We start from the raw sequence: 19,648 nt of genomic DNA, 5'->3' as shown, positions 1-19,648 counted from the left end.
AACTGTGTTGTTGCTGAGTCTTTTTTATGCAGGCAGCTCTAAACCTCTTTTTACACATGCTGCTCTGGAGGAAGCACCTCTCACAAACAAGGCAAATCTGCAAAGTGCTTCCAAGAACAGAGCAGGAACAGAGGAGCAAGGCTTGTGCTAGAAAACTGACCTCTCCGGGTAAGATATTTTACAAAGAAATTATCTAGTACAGTGATAGAAGAGGCCGAGCGCAACATATTTTGGGTTCACATCTCCTGGGAAACTTAAGGGAGATAAACAGCCCTGTCCTATTTGTTCTCTTAAGAAAGAAATGTTTTTCTCAGCTCCATAGATTAACAGACTCACTTTTTGTCTTCCCTGCCTAGTCTCTGATCTCAGTGCAAAGTTCATAAGAACTGCCTCCCATCCTTCTTTCGAAACACAAATGACACTTCAAAATTTGTCTTCAGATTTTAAGTGCTCAGTAGCCATGTAGTTTCCCAGTAATGCATCTGCTGACTGACCACTCAGCAGGCTTTCCTGTTACTTAACAGTAATTGCCCAGCAAATATAGAGACAGTCATCCGTTCCCATTCCAGAACCTGTAGTAATGATAGATAATTACATGGCTTTTGTTACATCACAAGATTGCAAAGCAAATAGGAAAGAATAAACATTTGGCTTATTGTAACAAATTTTGAGATGATGTACATGGCAATAGTGCTCTCTATAACCACACATATGTTTTTGGGCTGAGTTCTAGTCTGACATGCTCTTGCAATTTCCAGTCAGACTCTGAACATCAACTTGATAAGCAGTTTCACAGCTGCTCGTGGGTCCCAACAGAAGCAACATAAACTGACAAGGTTCCAATTCTATTTTTTAAAACCTTTTGCAGCTTTACAGAACTGAGAAGCAAAACAGCAAAGGACAACTGCAAGTCCAGAAAGACACCTGTGCACTGACTTCATCTTTGAACCAGCAGCCAAGTTTTCCCAACGCTGGTTAAGTAAAAGGAGATGGAATATAATCTTCTGCAGAAGTTAATTGCACTCACCAGGAAAAGGTGACAACTCTACTGAAGCCCCTAGCTCCTCCAAACTACCCATAAAATGCAAAGAAGGAACATAATCTATGCAGAACATGGATTTGGAGAGACAGCAGACTCAGAGCTCTCTTACAAACACATCTTTTAAGCTAAGAACTCTGCCTTACTGTTACAGAAATTTACCTCCCTCCAAACACAGCCTTTGCCATTAGATACACAGAAAAAAAGCTAGTTGGAGTGTGCCTTTGAAATCCTAAAACCCTAATTAAAAACCCCCAAACAGAAGCACAGTCCAATAGAAGCACTCAATCTATGTTGGTAGGCATATCTAAAAAAGTCATGACATGGTTTAGGTTTGAGGCTCTAATCACTATTTTAATGGCGGAGAACCACCTCTTCCCACAGATCTTGGTAGGGACAGACCAGGACAGTGCAACTTGTCTTTGAAGGCACACCTCTTAAGCACTTGTTATCTTCAAATCACCTATACACTGTATTAAATACTTGCAGCACCCCCCCCGTGTGAGCTGTCAACAATTCCACACAATGCAATTTTTCTGTAAAGTATCAAACCTATTACGTATGATTACCCAGTGTTGTAGAAGCAGCCTCAGGTTCTGCAAAGCAAAACAAAAGCATTTCAGATGGCTGTTAGTCCATCTGTCTGACGTACCCAGGGATTTTGGAAATGCCCTCCCAGGAACACTAGACATTTTTTTCCATTACTGCTGAAGGACCACAACTAAGCAATTGCAAAATCACAAAGAGTGACTCACTGGTAGCGTCACTTCACAAAACGGCAAACTGCCACAAGAAAAAAATAATCATACACTTACTTCAACTTATCCGTAACCCACAAGCAGCACAATATTACTTTGTGACCCATAACAGGCAGTAGATCAACTTTGAAAAGAATGTGCAGTCAGCTTTCAAAGACTTCTAGAAAATGCCTGGAACATTTTAATAACTTAATTCTGACTTAAAGAAATCTTTAATTAAGACAGCATTTAGAAAGTATTTTCAGAACAATCTGGAATCCTGTGGAATGTGTTAAGGCCTCCAAGGAAGCTTGCTCTGGCTAAGAGCTGAGATCAGTCGTGACTTGGAGAAGGAAAGCAGCAGTCAGAAGTAGCCAGCACCATCCAAGTCTTAACACACAATTTGCCTGCCATGTTAGTATTTGGCACCAGGATCACCCCTGCCTATCCTTTATCACATTCATTCCAGGAGTTTGCCCTGTTTTTTCCAAAAAGGTGGTATTACCCACATTACAGTCAAACAGGACTTGACTTACAAGAATTAACTGCTGCTTGCTTTTACACTAGCAATCCACTGCTAATCCTCGCTCCAGTAAAAAAGCAAGTGAATTAGGTCAAGAGAGCTTAAGTACTACTAAAATATGTTGCATAGTACCTTATATCCACAGCTCAGACACCACTTCCTCACCCACAAGCAAGCAGCAGACAACACCAAAGTCAAGTCCAGATGGCCAAAGGGTCTTTGTCTGGAAACCCGTGAACTTTCCTTTACTCTTTAGAGAAGGATTATGCCTTGAAATGTCTATCAAGTACGTGCAGTTCCCAAGAGATTATTTTGAGGAGATTATACCCTGCTACGGTGCTGTTTTGTAACTTCATCCAACTATAACTTTTTCAAAGTACAGCAGGTCTCCTCCTAGCACCAGAAACTCAAAGATGGAGCAGCAAAAGCCAGAGCAGAGACACCTTTCTCTTCCTGAAAGCCGCCCATCCAACTGACACCACTGTTTCTAGATGGGACATTACATTGCAAGATACCAAACCATCTTAACATTTAGTTTCTGTTATATATACACAAAAGAAAAGTGTTTACATGATAGACATTTTCTTTCAATCTGAAACTGCAGACCACTAGAGAAACTAGAGCTATTCTGACACATGAAAGCAAGAGAAGACACACAATCCATCACCTCCAAGACTGGTGCTTTAGTGCAAGCACTTCCTTCGTCAGCCATGCAATAATCAGCTGTGCCAGAAAGCTGTTGCCATGTTTGGGCTGGGTGGGTGCCTTGGGAGTGCATATTCAGTTCCATGGACTTGAAGCATCCACCTTGCTGACTCCACAATGAAAAATTAAGGCCACTCAAGCAATTCCATTAACACAGATTAATAGTTATGTCAAGCACTGTGTCAGGTCCACAGGATGCCAGCTGTCTGGTACTACAAGACCACCAGCCTTGCTACAGTTAGTCCCCAGTGTTTTGCCCAATGCAGCCCATTCCGACAGCTGGGTTTGAGATAGGATGTTGTCTGAGGACAAGATGAAGAAATGGATGTTTACTTCCTCTTCTCCTTGAAGTCCCCTGCTCCAGAGAAGGACATTCAGTCTCATTCCAACTGCATAGGCTTATGTGGGAAAGGGGCACAGTTAGTGACTCTCCTGTGGTCAGGGAATATGCAACTGGCAATAACTACATCAGTTCTCTTACTGTCCTACGTTGGGCTTGAATGTAAACCACCACAAAAAACATGAATCACTAAAGTAGCATCCCATTTCAGACCGGGCACACGGTTGGACTTGATGATCTCAAAGGTCTTTTCCAACCTAAGCAATTCTATGATTCTGTTCTATACAGCAAGGATGTAAGAGAAAAATTGTAACAGTTTGACTATCCAAGGAATAACACGACCTTCTCTGCCCACCCTTTCAACCCCACACAGATGAATTACGAAGACCTTGTGTGCAGCAGTCAGAGGATAAATGTTTCAGCCGCATTCTTTGTGTTCTGTTATTGACACCTCTCAAAGGCAGAGTTGGTAAGCAGAAGCCAACAGCAAAGAAGCAAAAACCTGTAAGGACTGACTGAAGTTATGGTACATAGCGTTACATGGCAGGGATGTACCCGAACTAACTCTTGATGTAACTCCTGCTGCAAACTGTGCCATTTCTCAAACATTCAGCATTCCAGGGACACAAGCAGCATTTGTGGCTACTGGTTGAGGTACAATAAATCCCTTTGGAAAGCTGTTCTGCAGTTCTTTTGCTAAAGAGCATTGTTTAAAGCTTCCACCATTTTGGCTGCAGATCACAGTAATCTCTTACATACTCACTGTAGGTTGTTCAAGCCATTCTGCAGACTAGTAAAGAGGAAATGTTCATAATGTAAGCTAAAGCCAAGATTGCTTTGAATGACAAAAGACAGTTAAAACTTGAAGAGCTTCAAGAAACCTTTCCAACTGCTGCCTCTCCCTCCCTGCTTTTTCAAGTATTAGTATTTCTTAATCTTAAGATCTTCTGGAGGAGATTCATTGTTACACAAAGAGTTTAGCCCCATTAGGTACTAAGCAGAATTGCTAAAGTCAATATTAAATTCATAAGCTCAAACATGCAATTAAAATGTTGGATTATATTTCATTAAATTTTAAGAGTACTCTATAACCAAGCAGCTTTCAGGGTCTTCTCTGCCAACCAGCTTCCTCTTTTGAGGAGCCGCTGGGAGTTTTGAGAGGCTTCAGAAGCTTTGTACCCTGTGTTCAAACAAGATCCAGGTGCACAAACTGATCTCCTCTTTCTTTAATTCCTGACCCTTCTTGCTGACTGCACACAGCACAGAACCAAGAACAGATTACACACACACTGAATGGCGACGTGTTACACATTGTTCTGGTTTAGGGAGCCAGAACAGAATCCTAACTGCATAATCCAGCAGCACTGAACACATGCCCAAACTCATTCAAGTTAATCAGACAAAGTTTATAAATAGGATGGCAAAAAATTTTCTTTGCTATTCTTTTCCACCTCCTGAACGGAGGAGTTCACTGGAGTCGATGGATAAGTTTACCTCAACAGTGCATGACAACATTTCACGAGCAAGAGACACAGCTAGTTTTCAACAGCCTGCCATCAGAAGAGGAGGGATGAACGTCATGCCTCAACTGCCGATCTTCCAGTCAGAGCCACTGCCTTTCCTTTGCCACACAGGAACAGCAGCCTTTCAAAGAGCCACTTGTACAAATATTTCTGCTAAAAAAAAAACCCCAGACTGTATCTGCAGACAGAGCCAAAAACCCACGTGAACCCATCCAACTTCAACGAGCTTGAAAACATTTTGCAGAAGACATCCTGTTATTGTGAAGGTGTGACTCACAAATGAGGTAAGCCGGTGCTCCTCGTAAATGTTTAGACCTTTAACAGTTGTAAGGAATTAAAAAGACATTAAAAATAATCAAGGTTTCAAAGTCAGATCCTTTCACAGCTCTGACAAGCCAAGGAAGAGGATACTGGATCCAGAAATCTCATGCCTGAGCCAACAAATTCAAGTATGAAGCAATTACAAAACCTAGAGGGACACTGCACATCAGAAGACTGAAAACACCCAAAATCTTTATAAACACTGGATTCAGTTACCAGTGAAAATCCAGCTGTCCCTTTCAGAAAGCTGTACAATATTTGTGACACAGTATAAAATCAAATTATTACACTGCTGAGAAGCAGCTTTTTTTGGTATAAGTACCAGCAAACAATCTAATTTTTAAGGCATTTTCTATAAAACAACTTTAGGGAAGGAAAATAAATATACTTTCAGTTGATGTGAACTTTATGGGAAGCAGTCTTTTTTTGGGTATTTTACTTTCTTCTTGCAGATTTCTGACTGGGCCTCCTGTGTGCTATAGAAATAAAAATCAATCCTCATGAAGCCATCACTTTTTCCTAAAGGGTCCAAGGAATTTAATTCTGTTTTTCCAATTATCTCAAGCTACTCAAAAGCTAGAACTTTACAGGCTAGCAGAACACCAACCTAAAATAGCTTTAAAAACACTTAAATATGAGGAAAAATTTTACACAAAAAAAGCGTAAGACTGCTAAGTCACCGCTGTGGTGAGCTCAAGACAATTATTTCATAACTTGGATTTAATTGGAAAAAACTTGGCTTCTTGCATTAAATTTTAATAGCCAAATGTCTACTCTACAAAAAGTAGCAGTCTGATTTTGATACTAGCAGGGTAATGCTATGCAGCAGTCTAATAAATTCTTTTTCTAGTTTTCAGGGATTCTGTAGCCTCTTGCTATTTCCCTTAATCGAAGTTGTATTGAGCTGCTCTGACAAAGAGATTTCAGAGGGGAAAACAAGCAGTTTTCATACACAAATATTGGCAAAGTTCAAATACAGACATCAACTGTGATAGAGGGAGCAGGGCATTCTCGTTTTGCTCCCATTTATATTGAATGGAAAATTTTGGTGTACTCCAACATAACTGACAAGATACGAACAACGGCGTAAGGCAGGAGAACATCATTTACAGCACTTGAGTGATGACTACATCTATGATGTTGAGGGCTAAATCTACAAGAAACTTGGATATTGCAGTGCTGTGCATCTCGCAGATCAACTCCCAGCTTTGTGATTCCCACAGTGGGGTCTATGTCCTTGGGTAGGGTCTGTAGGCACCTTCATGATCAAATTCAAAACAACTGGGTAAGACAGGCTTTTGATGTCTGATTTCACCAGGTCTTAGGTGTATAACCCTTACATACAAGGTGGGCTCTATATTGCGTAAGAATCACTGTTTGTATGCTGTGATGGCTGAGCTGTTCCTCTCAAACACAGAGCAGGGATTATTTGCTGTTTTGCACAGTCAAAGCTGGGAGGCAAAGTCGATTGAGTGCTGTAGCTACTGCACTGCAACTCTTGAGTAAAAACCATCAATGATCCTTGTGGAGGGGTAGCAGGGCACTGTCCTCCTCTCCCTTCCACCCCAGGGCTTTGGATGGAAGTACCCGGAGTCCCACGGGCTCGAGCAGAACTCAGGTCCAGGAACTGTGCTCTGAACTCAGTGTCCTTGACAGAAGGTGGCCAACGCTAAGGATGGCAGCTGGGCTTCAGGGAGGAGGAGGCGGCAGCAAGGGTTACTCAGAAGTAAAAGATGAGCACGTACCCCAGGGGCTTGAGTGGCAAGAACTCTGGATCCAGGATGTCAGGTCCAGCGAGGATCATCACACTCTGCCTGAGCCCTTAAATCCACTCAGGCCCAAATCCACAAAAAGAGCTGGGTCACAGAATGGTAGAGGTTGGAAGGGACCTCTGGAGATCATCTAGTCCAATCCCCCTGCCAGAGCAGGGTCACCTAGAGCAGGGTACCAAAGCCTCTCACTTCCTAGGGCTTTCAGTTCACTCTGGCATAAACAAAGTATGCAAATACCTGCATTACATAAACAGCAATAGATTCAAAGGGCAAACAGTTTTCTAAACGAAGAAGAAATTAAGGGAAACATACAAAGGCACTAGTTGTCCTCTCAGCTAAACCTAAACTGATTTGGAAGACTGTCAGTTACATACAGATAACCCTAAAAATAACTATTTTCCATTTCTACTGTAAAACCAATCCATAAACCACTACATTTCTCATGTTCTGTCCATTCAGCTTTTTCTACACACAACCATATTTCTCCCACTTCATCCTGCAGTGCTGGTCCCACTAATCACTGACATATGCTCCGGCACAGAGCATTTCCTCTGGCATGCTTTAAAAAGAAGCACTGTCACCAGAGGAATATAAGTGCTGGCAAATATGGTCTGTCAGGTTTTGTTTTCAAGGACTATAAAAATAGACTTTACTGCATTAAGCTTGAAAACTCATACCCTCTAGAAATAATTTTAAAAAAAACCCCAAGTTTTCAGATGACTTGTTATTGTTTTCAAATATCCAGAGAGAAAATCTGTAGTTTTATATTTCATTTAACATCTTCAGGTTAAGCCAATATTTGAGTTCTTTTACATGACTGACAATTCTCAGCTAATTTATCAGCAATGTTGGTGTTCTCTGCTCAGGTGCTTCAGTTCACGGCTTCTCAGATCTATTTCTGCCATCAGCAGCCTTTTATAAAAATATCAGCACTTGGAAAGCCACAAGACATCACTTGTTTCCAGAGGCTTAGGCATTTCACCCATGGTAACCAATATTAGTTTATGCTGATAACAGCTTTGGCCAAAATGCAAGGAAAAGGGTCTTGGCACAGATTAAGGTCCGAGACACTTTCTTGTTAGTTTGTAATAGCTTTGCCAAGGACTCTCTTTCTGTAATCAGCTGGCCCAAGTTCCTATTTGCAGAAAATATGGTGAAAGAAAGCCTACTATCTTTTATACACAGATACTCTGCAGCAATCAAAATCAAGGACAACACAAATAGAACCTTTTCCAATCTTCCACATCCCTGTTTGCAGAGCACACAACCCACTTCTGAAGACCAGGAACAATCTGGGGCAGAATGGGGAAAAACCCCCACATTTCAAAAAAAATCAGCAGCAACCAGCAGGAAGATGGAAACAATGATAACTTGGATAGTCCTCCGGTCTCCGTATGTCTGTCCAAATACACGTCTGCTACTTTCTATATCAAAACCCCAGGTCTTCCAATACTTTGCAGATTTTTTTGCAGCTTACTTCCACGACCTCAGAATTAGGCAAGCAAAATAATTTTGAGGAGTCTCATTCCAAACACTTTAATTGTACCAATATGAACAAGACCTGCTGTGAAGAAGACCTGTGAACAGATGTTGGTTTTCTGAAGGGAGATTTTTTTCCCCCCTCCAGGCTAAACTAGTACCTTGAATCACATTCCAAAACAGCCACAAAAAAAGTAATAATGAGGCAGCAGCATGCAACAGCAAAACATCAATAGGAGTTTTGGATATTTCCAACACAGTAAGTCGCAGCCTGAGAATCAGAGAGAAGTGGCAGTCCAGAGTGTATTTGGTGGATCAGCAAAACTAACATACACAGGAGTGGAAAAAGAGGGTTATTCCTTATTACTTGGCTATCACACACTAAACCCTGGCAACAGGCCACCTGGAAGATAAATGAGAAGACAGAAGATAATCACAGGGTTCACTTATTTTTGAGATCCAGAATAATCCTGTTAGTAGTGGCTAACGTGAACTGACAGTCAGGCTAAATTTAAGTGACCTTCTGTAATATTACAGAAAATAACTTACTTGCCTAACTGAAGCCTTTTACAACATAGTTATGTTTGTATTTATCCAGCTTTTGGGGTTCTGATTTTCTTTAGTGGGGGAACTTATTTTGCTTTTATTTATATGAGCTCAAAGTACAGTCTCTAAAGAGAGCCACTTCCAAGGAAGCAGAGTTAAGATTAAAGTCAGTCTGAGCAGAAGTGAAGGAGCTGCTCACTCTTTTAAAAATAATAATATAAAAAAGAGAAAAAAAATATCTTATGGAATGCCAGACCTGGTTATGGGGTTATTTTTGTATCATACCCTAGATCAAAGTCACTAAGAGTCTTATTTTTCAAAGGAACATCACATTCTAAGACATCTTTGAAAACTTTGGTCTAAACATTAAGAACACTCAAACTCTATTTCACCTGTTTTATTTATTAAGCAACAGCTCATGCTTACTAGTCCCTGTGAACATTTCTTCTTTGGACTTCATCTGAAGACTGAGAAATGCCAGGCAAGCTCAAGAAAGAAAAAAAAAAAAACAACACTACCTCTTTTCCATCACGGAGAAAAATTGTTGTCTTGCTAGTGTCATGAACTAGGTAAAAGTAACTTCCCAACTGAATTTGAACACAAGTAAAGGTAATTTATACAAAGAAAAGCCTATACGATCTTCCACTGAGAAAAAACAAGAGTGGCTATTGGAGGTTTTAAATGTTAGATCTTCTGAATAATCATCAGTGAACATGGAGAACAAGATGACTTTTCTTTGAAAAGTCACCTTAGCTTGCACACTTAACTGCAAGCAAAGGATTTTAGGCTTTAGAGATCAAGCAGAGCAGAACTTTTCATAACAACTTAATCTTGTAAAAACAGTTGTTCAAGAGGGCCGAAGCAAAACAGCTCTGCATGTAGGAGTGACAGCTGACAGTGTTTCCAGATAAGATTTGATAAAGCCCTAAAACATCACAAGACTTTGACTACCAAAGGCAAAATGTCATTCTCATCAGATTTTTGGAAAGGGAGAGTAGTCAAACAAGAAGAAAGATTTCATGCATCCAGAAAGTTCTTGCAGGAGGACAGACTGATTTACTGTTTTTCTACAAATCCTTTATTACCAAATAGCTCTACAGCAGGAAGACAGAGTTCATTTAAAGACATCCAAGTTTAAGACACAAGTTCAAATATTGGTACCTGGAAAGCCACCCTTCAAAATTTGAAATTTAACCCCTTGGTCATTATTTCAGTAAACAGCTGCAGTTTCTATGCATTTAAAAAAAAAAACCACTCTGAAATGCCTTTTGGAAGTTTGACTTTAGCAGCCAACTTATGAACCACGACCACACAGAATGGGTCACATTCTCTATTCGAAAGCTACATCAAGGAAGTGTGTCAGGTCACTACCACATCAGCTACACATGACATACATGTGAGATGTACATATTAGTGCTGAGGGGAGACACTTTTAAACAGAAATTAGTTACCTCGCTGCAGAGGCAATGCTCAGCTTAACAGTGAAGGATGCCAGCATTCACTTTTTGAAAGACGCTTTTTTAGAAGTTGCTTTCTGCTACGTTCTGCTAATTGAGAAGAAAAAATATTACAGCTGAAAAAATAATAAGAAGTTGAGACTGGAAGACAGAATCACCAAATAAAGATTAAGAGTGAACTTCTCCACCAGGCTGGGTGGTGCTACACAGTCAAGCCTTCGTCGATTCCATCCTCCTCCCTTTCCTTTGCTTTCTATTTCTGGCCAAGGAAAGAATCATAATACCTACAGGAATTACCCCAACTCACTTAAAATAGAGTTTCCATTTTAAACCCTTAATATGTTTAAACTGATTATTATTTGAATCAGTAGTACAGAGAAGCAAAAGATATAGTAATATCCAAGGTAAACCAAGTTTTGTAGCGTGTAAGTTTTAAGCCATCAGCTACTGTTTAGTAATTGCCTCTAAGCATGTTCTTGTCCACTGTAGTTGTCAGACCTCCAAGAGCACTAAGACTAAGTGAGGAATTTCAGCCCTGACTCACATTGGTGGCAACATGTGTTTATATCATGACCTCCAAAAGAGAAAAGTCTGATGAACGCTACCAACCATTGGTACAGTTGGTACAGTTAACGAAAGCTGTGTTTTAGTTCAGATACCTGGACAGAGTTGCAGTGAGACCTAAAGAAGACAGACTTTAGAAATTAGCTGGATGACGACATTACCTCAAGCTTTCTGAACATATTCATGAAGGACGCTACTTGTTATAGCTGGCGGCCTGTTTCCAAGAAAATGGCCAGCAGAATAAATAAAATATTTTTATCCTTGTGAGCTACAGAAGATATGCCATTAACGGTCATCAACCTTAGAAGGATAACTTATCGAAATGGGAAGGCATGAAGCAGTATCAGAGGGAACTCCATGACTGGGATAACAGAGTTCAGTTATAATAAAATCAACAGCTTTTCTACTGAAGGAAACTTCTTCCCTGGGTATCAGCAACACCAGAGCACTGCTTATACTCCACTGTAAGTGTGGTTAAAAAGCCTTAATTATAGATATATGCTCTAGAGAGCTCTTTTTTAACCCTGGGGCTAAGATTAGAGAAAACTGAGGATCTGCAAAAGGGCAGAGAAAAGACCTAATTATTTAGAAAGAAAAACAAACTTAAGGACCAAGAAATGGTAGATCTCCCTTCTCTGAAGCTGCGATTTAGAGCTTTATCGAGTTTATGAACAATAAGGAGACATGTCAAGTGACATATTCCTTATATTTTAGGGGCTGCACAGGACTTTGGATGCAGAGCTACCAGCATATCTCAGACACAGTAGAAGTTACACTTCTGTCCAGGCATTTGAAAAGGAGGGCTGCCTGGCAGCTTATCATGCTACATATTGATTTACTTATCTGGAGTTTTCTCCAATCATTTGCCAGACCCTTTAAATCCAACAAAAGAAGCACAGTCTGACAAGTCAGCCATAATTTGATATCCAGTACTGCTTATATTCTTAACAAAGCTGCGTAGATAAACACTCCCTTCCTTGTTACCTATCCATCATCTAGCCTGGGTAACACAAAATGCAAAATTAGAAAGCGGGGGGGGGGGGCTTTCCAGCGGCTATTATCCCTGGATTTGGAAATAAAGCATCATGCTCTTATACTCCAGAAAGTGATTCGAGCATCAGGATTCGCTCAGGAGTCTGTGAAATCTGATAAACAGATTCACACTTTCTGTTAACTGCTAAAAATTCCCCACTGACAGCTATCGGTTTTGCAAACAATCTGGGACCTGAAGTCAAATCAGAATGTCTTTTATACTTCTCTCTAGGAACACATGAATCCCAGTCCAGGCTGTATCTAGAAGGAATAAGTGGGTGGTCAAACTGCACTAGGACTGACTAAAACCATTCTGTCTAGGGACATTAGCTCATGTTAAGACAAAGAGCAAATGTAAGGTAGAAAGGCTATTCCTGATTTGATTCCAGAATAGGAACAGACAGATACAAAATTAACAAAAAGTAACTATTCAGCTTTAACCCAATCTACCTTAGTCTGATTGAAGTAACATTTAAATAATATTCAAATGAATGATTATTTAAACAGTCATTAGTGTCTGCTTGCCATCACAGTATATCCCCTCAGAATAGCCCGGTTTTAGTCCATTCAGCTACAGGGAAATTCCTTCCCTGTTTTCTAGCAAAGGTGATCCAGAAAAGAATCTACACATACACTCATGGCATTTAACCCAAGAGTACCCGTTACTATTAAAAGATTTCACATGGACAGACTCACTGAAGCCACCTCTCTCCTTCTGTCTACGCAGTATCATACATTACTCATGCTACTATCAAACAATTTAAAGTGGCGTAACTTAGATGTTACTCTACAGAGTTAACAGGATGGAACACTGAAGCATGATGGACACTAGAGAGAGACAGAGTCCTCTGATGGTAAATATCACTGCAGCTTTGTTTAAATAAGCATTTACACCATCCTGAAGTACCGTGAAACTCAGCACACTGCACTCCAGTTGAGGTGCACTCCATAAAAGACTGCCAACAGCAGCTCTGCTAAAGTCAACAGGATACCAAGCTAGCAGGTTGAAACACCTGCTTTCATAGTGGATCAAAACAAATTTCTGCAGCACGATTTTTTTTTCCTAGTGATATTTCAAGCACACAGTGGAATACCTCCTACAAACTCCTGACGCACCCTATCAGCTCTTTACTTTCCATAAGGAAGCTGAAGACTATGTACCTGTGTCGCCTGGTATGGGAAAAGATTGCAAAGAAACAGGAGCAGCACGCGGATTGCTTTTACACCTGGATAACAACATCCTCAAAGTTTGTTAGACAGTCTGTTCTTACGCAATGTAAGTAAGGTTACAGTTCGCTCCACAGGGAAGCAAATACAAGAGTGACAGGAAGATTAACTGCAGTTCTTTATCTTTTTATAGTGACGTCTGTAACTGTATTTAAACAGGGAGTAGAAGATGATACCATAGAACTGAAAGTCTGGTTGATAGCGTTTTTCTGCCTACGGTCCTCACTGGTGGTAGGAAACTTGCCATTAGTTTATCAGTGGCTTTAGTCAAACGATGGCAGTTATCTGCCACAAAATTTGTAACTATAGTTACTCTAAGTCTTGCTGTCTCTCATGATTTGATCCATATTCATACAGGAAAAACACACAGCTCTGGAGATCACTGTATGGTTGCAGTTTTCACCAGTGACCTAAGAAGTAGTCCAGATGCCAGGAGCCAAGAAGTTTTCCCCCTGAAGTCTTCCTTCCATGAAGAAAGGTAACCATTGCAGCTATTAAGAACTGCATATGGAGCATGTTTGAATGGAGAAACACAGAACCACTTGTCCGATAACAGGAGCACCTGCTCCACGATAGAGATAACCACCCCTAAAGAAGAGCAAGTATAATAAACCTTTTATTTTCACACAGCACGGGAGACCTAGAATACAGCCTATTTGTTCATTCAGCTCTGTGTTGCTGTTACAGTAAAGATCACCAGAAGGAATAATGAGGTCCTGAGTGAAGACCACTGAAAGCTCCAGTTCCTTAATAAACATCTTTTCCAAAATTTACTTTGCACTTCACAGCTGTGAGATTGTTTAGCCACTTCATGTTCATTACAGCTCACTTTGCTAATCAGAAGTGAGGTCCACACTTACCTAGTCAAGGAAAAGCTGCTTATTTCACAAGGGCACTGACCAACTTTAGAGTAGCCCACACTGGTAATTCGTCACCCTTACTTTAAAACAGGCTTGTTCAGCTCCAGCATTTGCACTTCAGTCCTTAGACACCAGTTGTTTTACACTTTGCTAACCAAAATAAAATTTGCTTTTATATCAGCAGATGAGTGACTAGCAAATACAACTGCCAACACTGCAGTCTCTAAGAGGTCTGTGAGGAGCCAGGCCCCAAAGTTCAACAGCAGTAGGAAGGTCTAGGGCACAACCAGTCTAACTGCTGAAGAAATCTGCCTAGCAAGTACGGTAAGTCAGTTGTTCTATTTACCTCTGGCTGGCAGAGAGCAGAAAGATTTTCCTCTCACTTTTCCCAAGCCCTTCTCCTCCCTTCTCAGCCTTGGCAGCACAGAGTCTGCTAAACCACCCTCTTCCTTATTAGCTTTTGCCAGCCGCAACGTGAAGCTGACAATCCTTGACAGCTTCATAGCTGCCCCCAGGTCAGAATAGCAAAGCCGATCATCTTCGTCTGCTGAGGAGGACACAAGCAGCAGCTGCAGTCTGGAAGGCAGCACAGCATCGCTCCCCACTCAGCTCCCCATCAGGGCTACATTTTCAGCAATACTGGCTGGAAGCTTTAAGCTTAATTGCACTAAAGGCAAAGTTTACAACCCCAAAATTTCCAAGAGGATCACTCCTGCAAACCATTTTTCAATCACAAGTTTGCAGTTGTTTTCTCATTCACAACCTACCAGCAGGCAGGTACATCCCACTTCAGTCAGCTGGCAGCAGAGGGCACCACACAATCACCTATGTGATTTATATACTTCCATCATGCTCATGAGTGAATTTATAGAGCACAAATTACTACTACAACAAGCTACAGGGTGACTCCATAAAGCATGCATCGTATCAGATAAAAACACATGTAATGAAAGGCAGCTAATTTGCTACAATGCTTTTAGCCAGCAATTCAAAGAAAGAGATGTTCAAGCTTAGTATCTCTCCGAGTTGAAATGTCACATTCGCACAACAACAGGCACCACACAGAGTGCGGATCTCCAGCCTGACCAGAGTGGTATCTCTGCAGAGCATTAGAAGCCACGTAAACACTTGCATTAGCCCAAACATAGACCACTAGTCCACAAACTAACTCATCTGTGTTTTGCATACTGCAGGACTACAAATCAGTTAAGACATTTCAGCTGAGGACGTCCAACAGCCTTTGAGGCAGACAGCAGAGATTCACAAGACAAAAGGAATAGCTGCATTTCTCTTCTTTTTCTCTCATCTAGTGATCATATGTTTTTACCTACTGAATACTTGTTAAGAAAAAGGAAAAAGATACAAAAGTCAATCTGCATTACATGAGCATACTAACACGCACATACTGGTGAGCAAAAAAGTACAATCATGAAGTCTAAGAAGCTTCTAAGCTAATACTTTTGTTGTCAGCAGAAACACTTTAGTACCTCGATACCATCGCCCCCATTTAAAGCCACGACGCTAGCCAAACCTGTTACACACACCATAAAAAAAAGACTTCCTAGTTCATATCATCTGCTGAGCAACTGCACATACACAATGATAAAGGACACTTCTGAGCATGCAGCTGTAGTGAAGAGTAACTCAATGCATCAGCTTTTCTAAAGAGATCTGCAGCACGACCTTGAGGCCAAGACCTTGATGACTTAAGGCCATCCCTTCTCTGCAGAGCAAGAAGCACCCAACAGAGCTGCGGAAGAGCAAACCCAAAGGCAGCAGGAAAGAACACAGACCCAATCCACCTTATTAAAGCAATACATTATTTTCAGTCACCATAATGTTTCCCCTGAACATGTAAATACAGAAGCAATTAGCTGCCTAGGCACTTCTGCAGAAACCGTTTAGCATAATCTTTCCTAGAATATATTTACATGGCTTCCAATTGCTTAATTTTCTGACACATTTGTTTCAGGCACTAGAAAGATTCAATAAGGCAAAATCACCTACACTGATATATTGCCATTTTGAAGGTACCATGTAGCAGTAGACAGACAACAAAACAAACTCCTCGCAGGTTTTAAACTTCAAAATTTTAGCATCACAACTCTACATGCTAGGAATTGCCTTATAGCTTTAATTCAGCTGTTTCTTAAAACCTTTCCCCCCCTTTTGCTCTTACTCTGAAAGATAAAATTACTGATTGAAACAGCAGACACCATTTAAAGAGAAAGAATGAGCCTGGACAGAGATTTCATTGAAAAGCTCAATTCTGTATCACATCAGAAACGTCCTCAATTCAAAGACTAGCCCGCACAAAAAGGCAAATTAATGCCAGAAACAGAAGAAAATCTTTTCTGACTGCTATGAATATCATTTTTTATTATATAGCCTCCTATCATCTAGAGTTTTGGTATTAAGAAGTCAGCTCTACCGAATGGCTTCATGAACAAGCAGACAAACAGCATATTCATTTACAAGCTGGAAGTTGATTAGTAGTACAAAAACCATGAATGCATTTCAGGACCAAGGAAGAGGGGCTGTAACCACTGAAACTCTCTGCAGTCAGCTGGCAGATAACTCTACAACAACAGTAAAAAACCCAAACATTTGGTTTGTCTTTATTCTGCTTCACCTGAAATTATTTTTACCAAGACAGCCAGTTGTCCTTTAGGATGTTTTTCCTTGCTCAGTGTAACAGGAGCTATCTTTTTAGGACCCAATCCTTCAAAAAAATGGGCATATGATACAAGTATATCTTCACTCACAGACCCACTGCAGCCCATAATTCCACCTTAATTAGACTGGAAGATGAAGCCTTCAGCCTAAAACCCAGTAACTCTAATTTACACAAGTGCAGAGAGGTTTTATTGAGAATTCTCCTGTAAGCTGCACAGAAATTTCCTGCCCAGCTCAACACACCATCAAAACAAAAGCAGATCTCAATTTACTGACAGCTGACATACTTTAAACAGACATGAAAAGTGGGAGTCAACATTCTGTCCAACATGGGGATATCTAAATACTGAGAACACTGAATATACACAGAAACCAGCAGTGATGTACTGCGCCGTAAGAACTGCCTGGCTTACAGCTACTCAAAGCCCACAGTACAAGGACAATTTTGGAAGACCAAAAATAAAAAGTCAGCTTCTCACTGGTTTTTCAGTCCGTACAGATTTAACCACAATTAGCTGCTACCTCAAACCTTGAAGCCTCCTAAGACTAATTACCAACTTCCTCCTCATAACCTCTGTAAGACACACGATTTTACAATGGTCTTCATTTCACCATAACACCATACCATGTGAAGCTATTTAACAGTGGACTACAGGGTTCATTTTTATCACTCATACAAAATAGATTCTCTGCATCCAACAGAAATGCAAGCATAAGGCAGTAACATCAGGAACTTCAGGCACATAATGATGACTGTGTATGTTAAAGAGATTTCTGTGCAGGTTTCACAATCTGCTACAAATCTGTGTTACAGCAGGTAAGAGCTGACCCCTTTCCCTACCAATACGGGATATTACAAGGATATAATCATGGTTATACATAGACTAACACTAAATGCTTGAATTTGACAAAAAAAGCCAAACCCACAACATTTCTTCTGGGAAGGAAGAGCTCAACCTCAGTTTGACTACACCTCTTTTTGACGGGCTTTCTCTCCCTCAGAGCAGAAATTGCCACAGTAGGTTCCCTTCCTTCTACAAGGGGGGAAAGATTTAGACAATTAAGAGTTTTAAGTGGTTTTGAACAAGCAGAGCCTTGTAGAGTGGCAGCTGAACTGATAGTTACACACTGACATTTCAAGCTTTCAAGTCCCAATCATTCTTAATGGTACAAAGCCAAACCCATAAGGGGATAAAGCAATTACGTAGCCAAAAGTAAACGCAGCTAAACTGAGCTTCCAAACGTCTAATTTGGGTGATCTAGCCTTCCTGTCTCGCACTCTAAGCAGAAGGGTTTGTCTGTTAAATTTACTACTACACCAGTGGGACAAGAAAGGAATGCGGTCATGTGCTGCAATATCGTCAGGCCACGTATCCAGCAGGCATCCTCTGCCTCTCTCGGGAAGAGTTATCCGCTCCTCTTTTCCCGCAGGAGGATCAGTACACAGGCATCATCTTCAGGCTCCACCTGGTACTTTCCGCTAGCCCTTGCCTTAAGCTCTGCAGGGACCCAGAGGTAATGGGTGACGTTCGTTCCTCACACCTTTCTGAAGCAGGTAAAGAGAAATGGCACGGAAGGTGCACCCTTGGTGACAGAATTACTGTCCTTTACTTTGCATGGATGGGACAAGCTCTCCTTCCTTACTCCTTGGAGCAACGGGGAAAGACCTCGCTTTATTCCCTTACCGAGCTCAGCCAAAAAAAGGCGAGCAGACCCTTCGGTCCCTGCATTTGCCAACTGCCAAGAAAGTACTCGCGTTCCCCCACCAACCCAGGCACAGGCTGCAGAAAAGCAGCTCCTTCCTCAGGGGAAGGCTATGGGGGGAGACCCACACACACTCCCCTGCCTCACCTCCTCTACAAGGGGCGGCAGCTGCTTCTCGCCCCCCTCCCCAGCCACCGCCGAGGCGTCTCTCCGGTGACAGGGCAAACGAGCGCACCCATCCCCACACGAACCCTCCCGCTGCCCCCCTCAGGGGAAGGCGGCCGCCCCCGCTCCCACGGCAGCCCCCCTCAGGCCGCCTCCCCCCCACGCACACGGGGGGCCGCTCACCCTCCACCCCACCGCCACTCACCGGCGCTTCGCCGGCCGCTGCCCCCGGCGGCCCCGCGGCGGCGGCCCCCTCCCCGCCGGCCGCCCCGCCGCCCTCCAGCTGCCGCTCGCGGTAGAGGGACCAGAGCCCCACGTTGGGCAAGAAGACGAGGGCGGCCAGCGCCAGCCCCACCGCCTGCAGCAGCCGCTTCTGCTTCCGCCGCATCGGAGCCGCCGCCGGGGAGGAGGAGACGGAAGGGAAGGGGGGAGCGCGGCCCGGCCCGGCCGCCCCCGCCGCCGCCCTGAGGGACCCAACTTTCCCCCGCGCGCGCGGCGGCAGCGGCGGGCGGCAACTCCGGCACTTCCGCTCCGCTCCTCGCGCGGGGGGAGGCGGGGCCTCCGACGGACACGCCCACCGCCGCCGGAGGGCGGCCCCGCCCCGCTCCCCCCCGTTCTCCCCTCCCGCCCCCCCCCGCCTCCCCGTTCACTCCCCACTAATGACCCTCCTCTCTTAATGACTCTCTAATAACGACTCTGGAAGGATGCCGTGGCATCGGCGGGTGCCTGGGTGGGCGCCGCGGGAGCGGACGGGGAGCGGGCTCCCAACTGGCCGTCGGGGAGCGGGGGGGACGCAAGGTAGTTAATTGCTCCAGAGATGCTCCGCAATTAGCAGCCCAGCGGTATTAACCACGGCCATTAAGCGCCGGCCCCTGCGGCAGGAGCTGGCCGGGCGCCGTGGGGTGACCAGGCGCTGGTTGATGCTCTCCCTAAAAAATACAAGGGGTTTGCGAGGGATGGAGCGCGTTGGGACGGGGC

At 42.8% G+C, this 19,648-nt stretch overlaps 1 protein-coding gene across 2 annotated transcripts in view; it reads right to left on the bottom strand.

Moving 5' to 3' along the window:
* The window catches only part of GALNT10 (polypeptide N-acetylgalactosaminyltransferase 10), a 90,089-nt gene extending 70,894 nt beyond the window's left edge, over window positions 1–19,195 (bottom strand). For both annotated transcript variants that reach the window (XM_074603991.1, XM_074603992.1), the window contains exon 1: window positions 18,876–19,195. In XM_074603991.1, the coding sequence (XP_074460092.1) occupies window positions 18,876–19,058 (183 nt within the window). In that variant the 5' untranslated portion in view covers window positions 19,059–19,195. The remainder of the gene's footprint in view (window positions 1–18,875) is intronic.
* Window positions 19,196–19,648: the final 453 nt, after the last annotated feature.

This window comes from Larus michahellis, chromosome 11 (genome assembly GCF_964199755.1).
Source record: "Larus michahellis chromosome 11, bLarMic1.1, whole genome shotgun sequence".
NCBI classification, from domain to species: Eukaryota; Metazoa; Chordata; class Aves; order Charadriiformes; family Laridae; genus Larus; species Larus michahellis.
The sequence above is the reverse complement of the archived record's forward strand: the minus strand, read 5'-3'. Positions and strand labels throughout refer to the sequence as shown.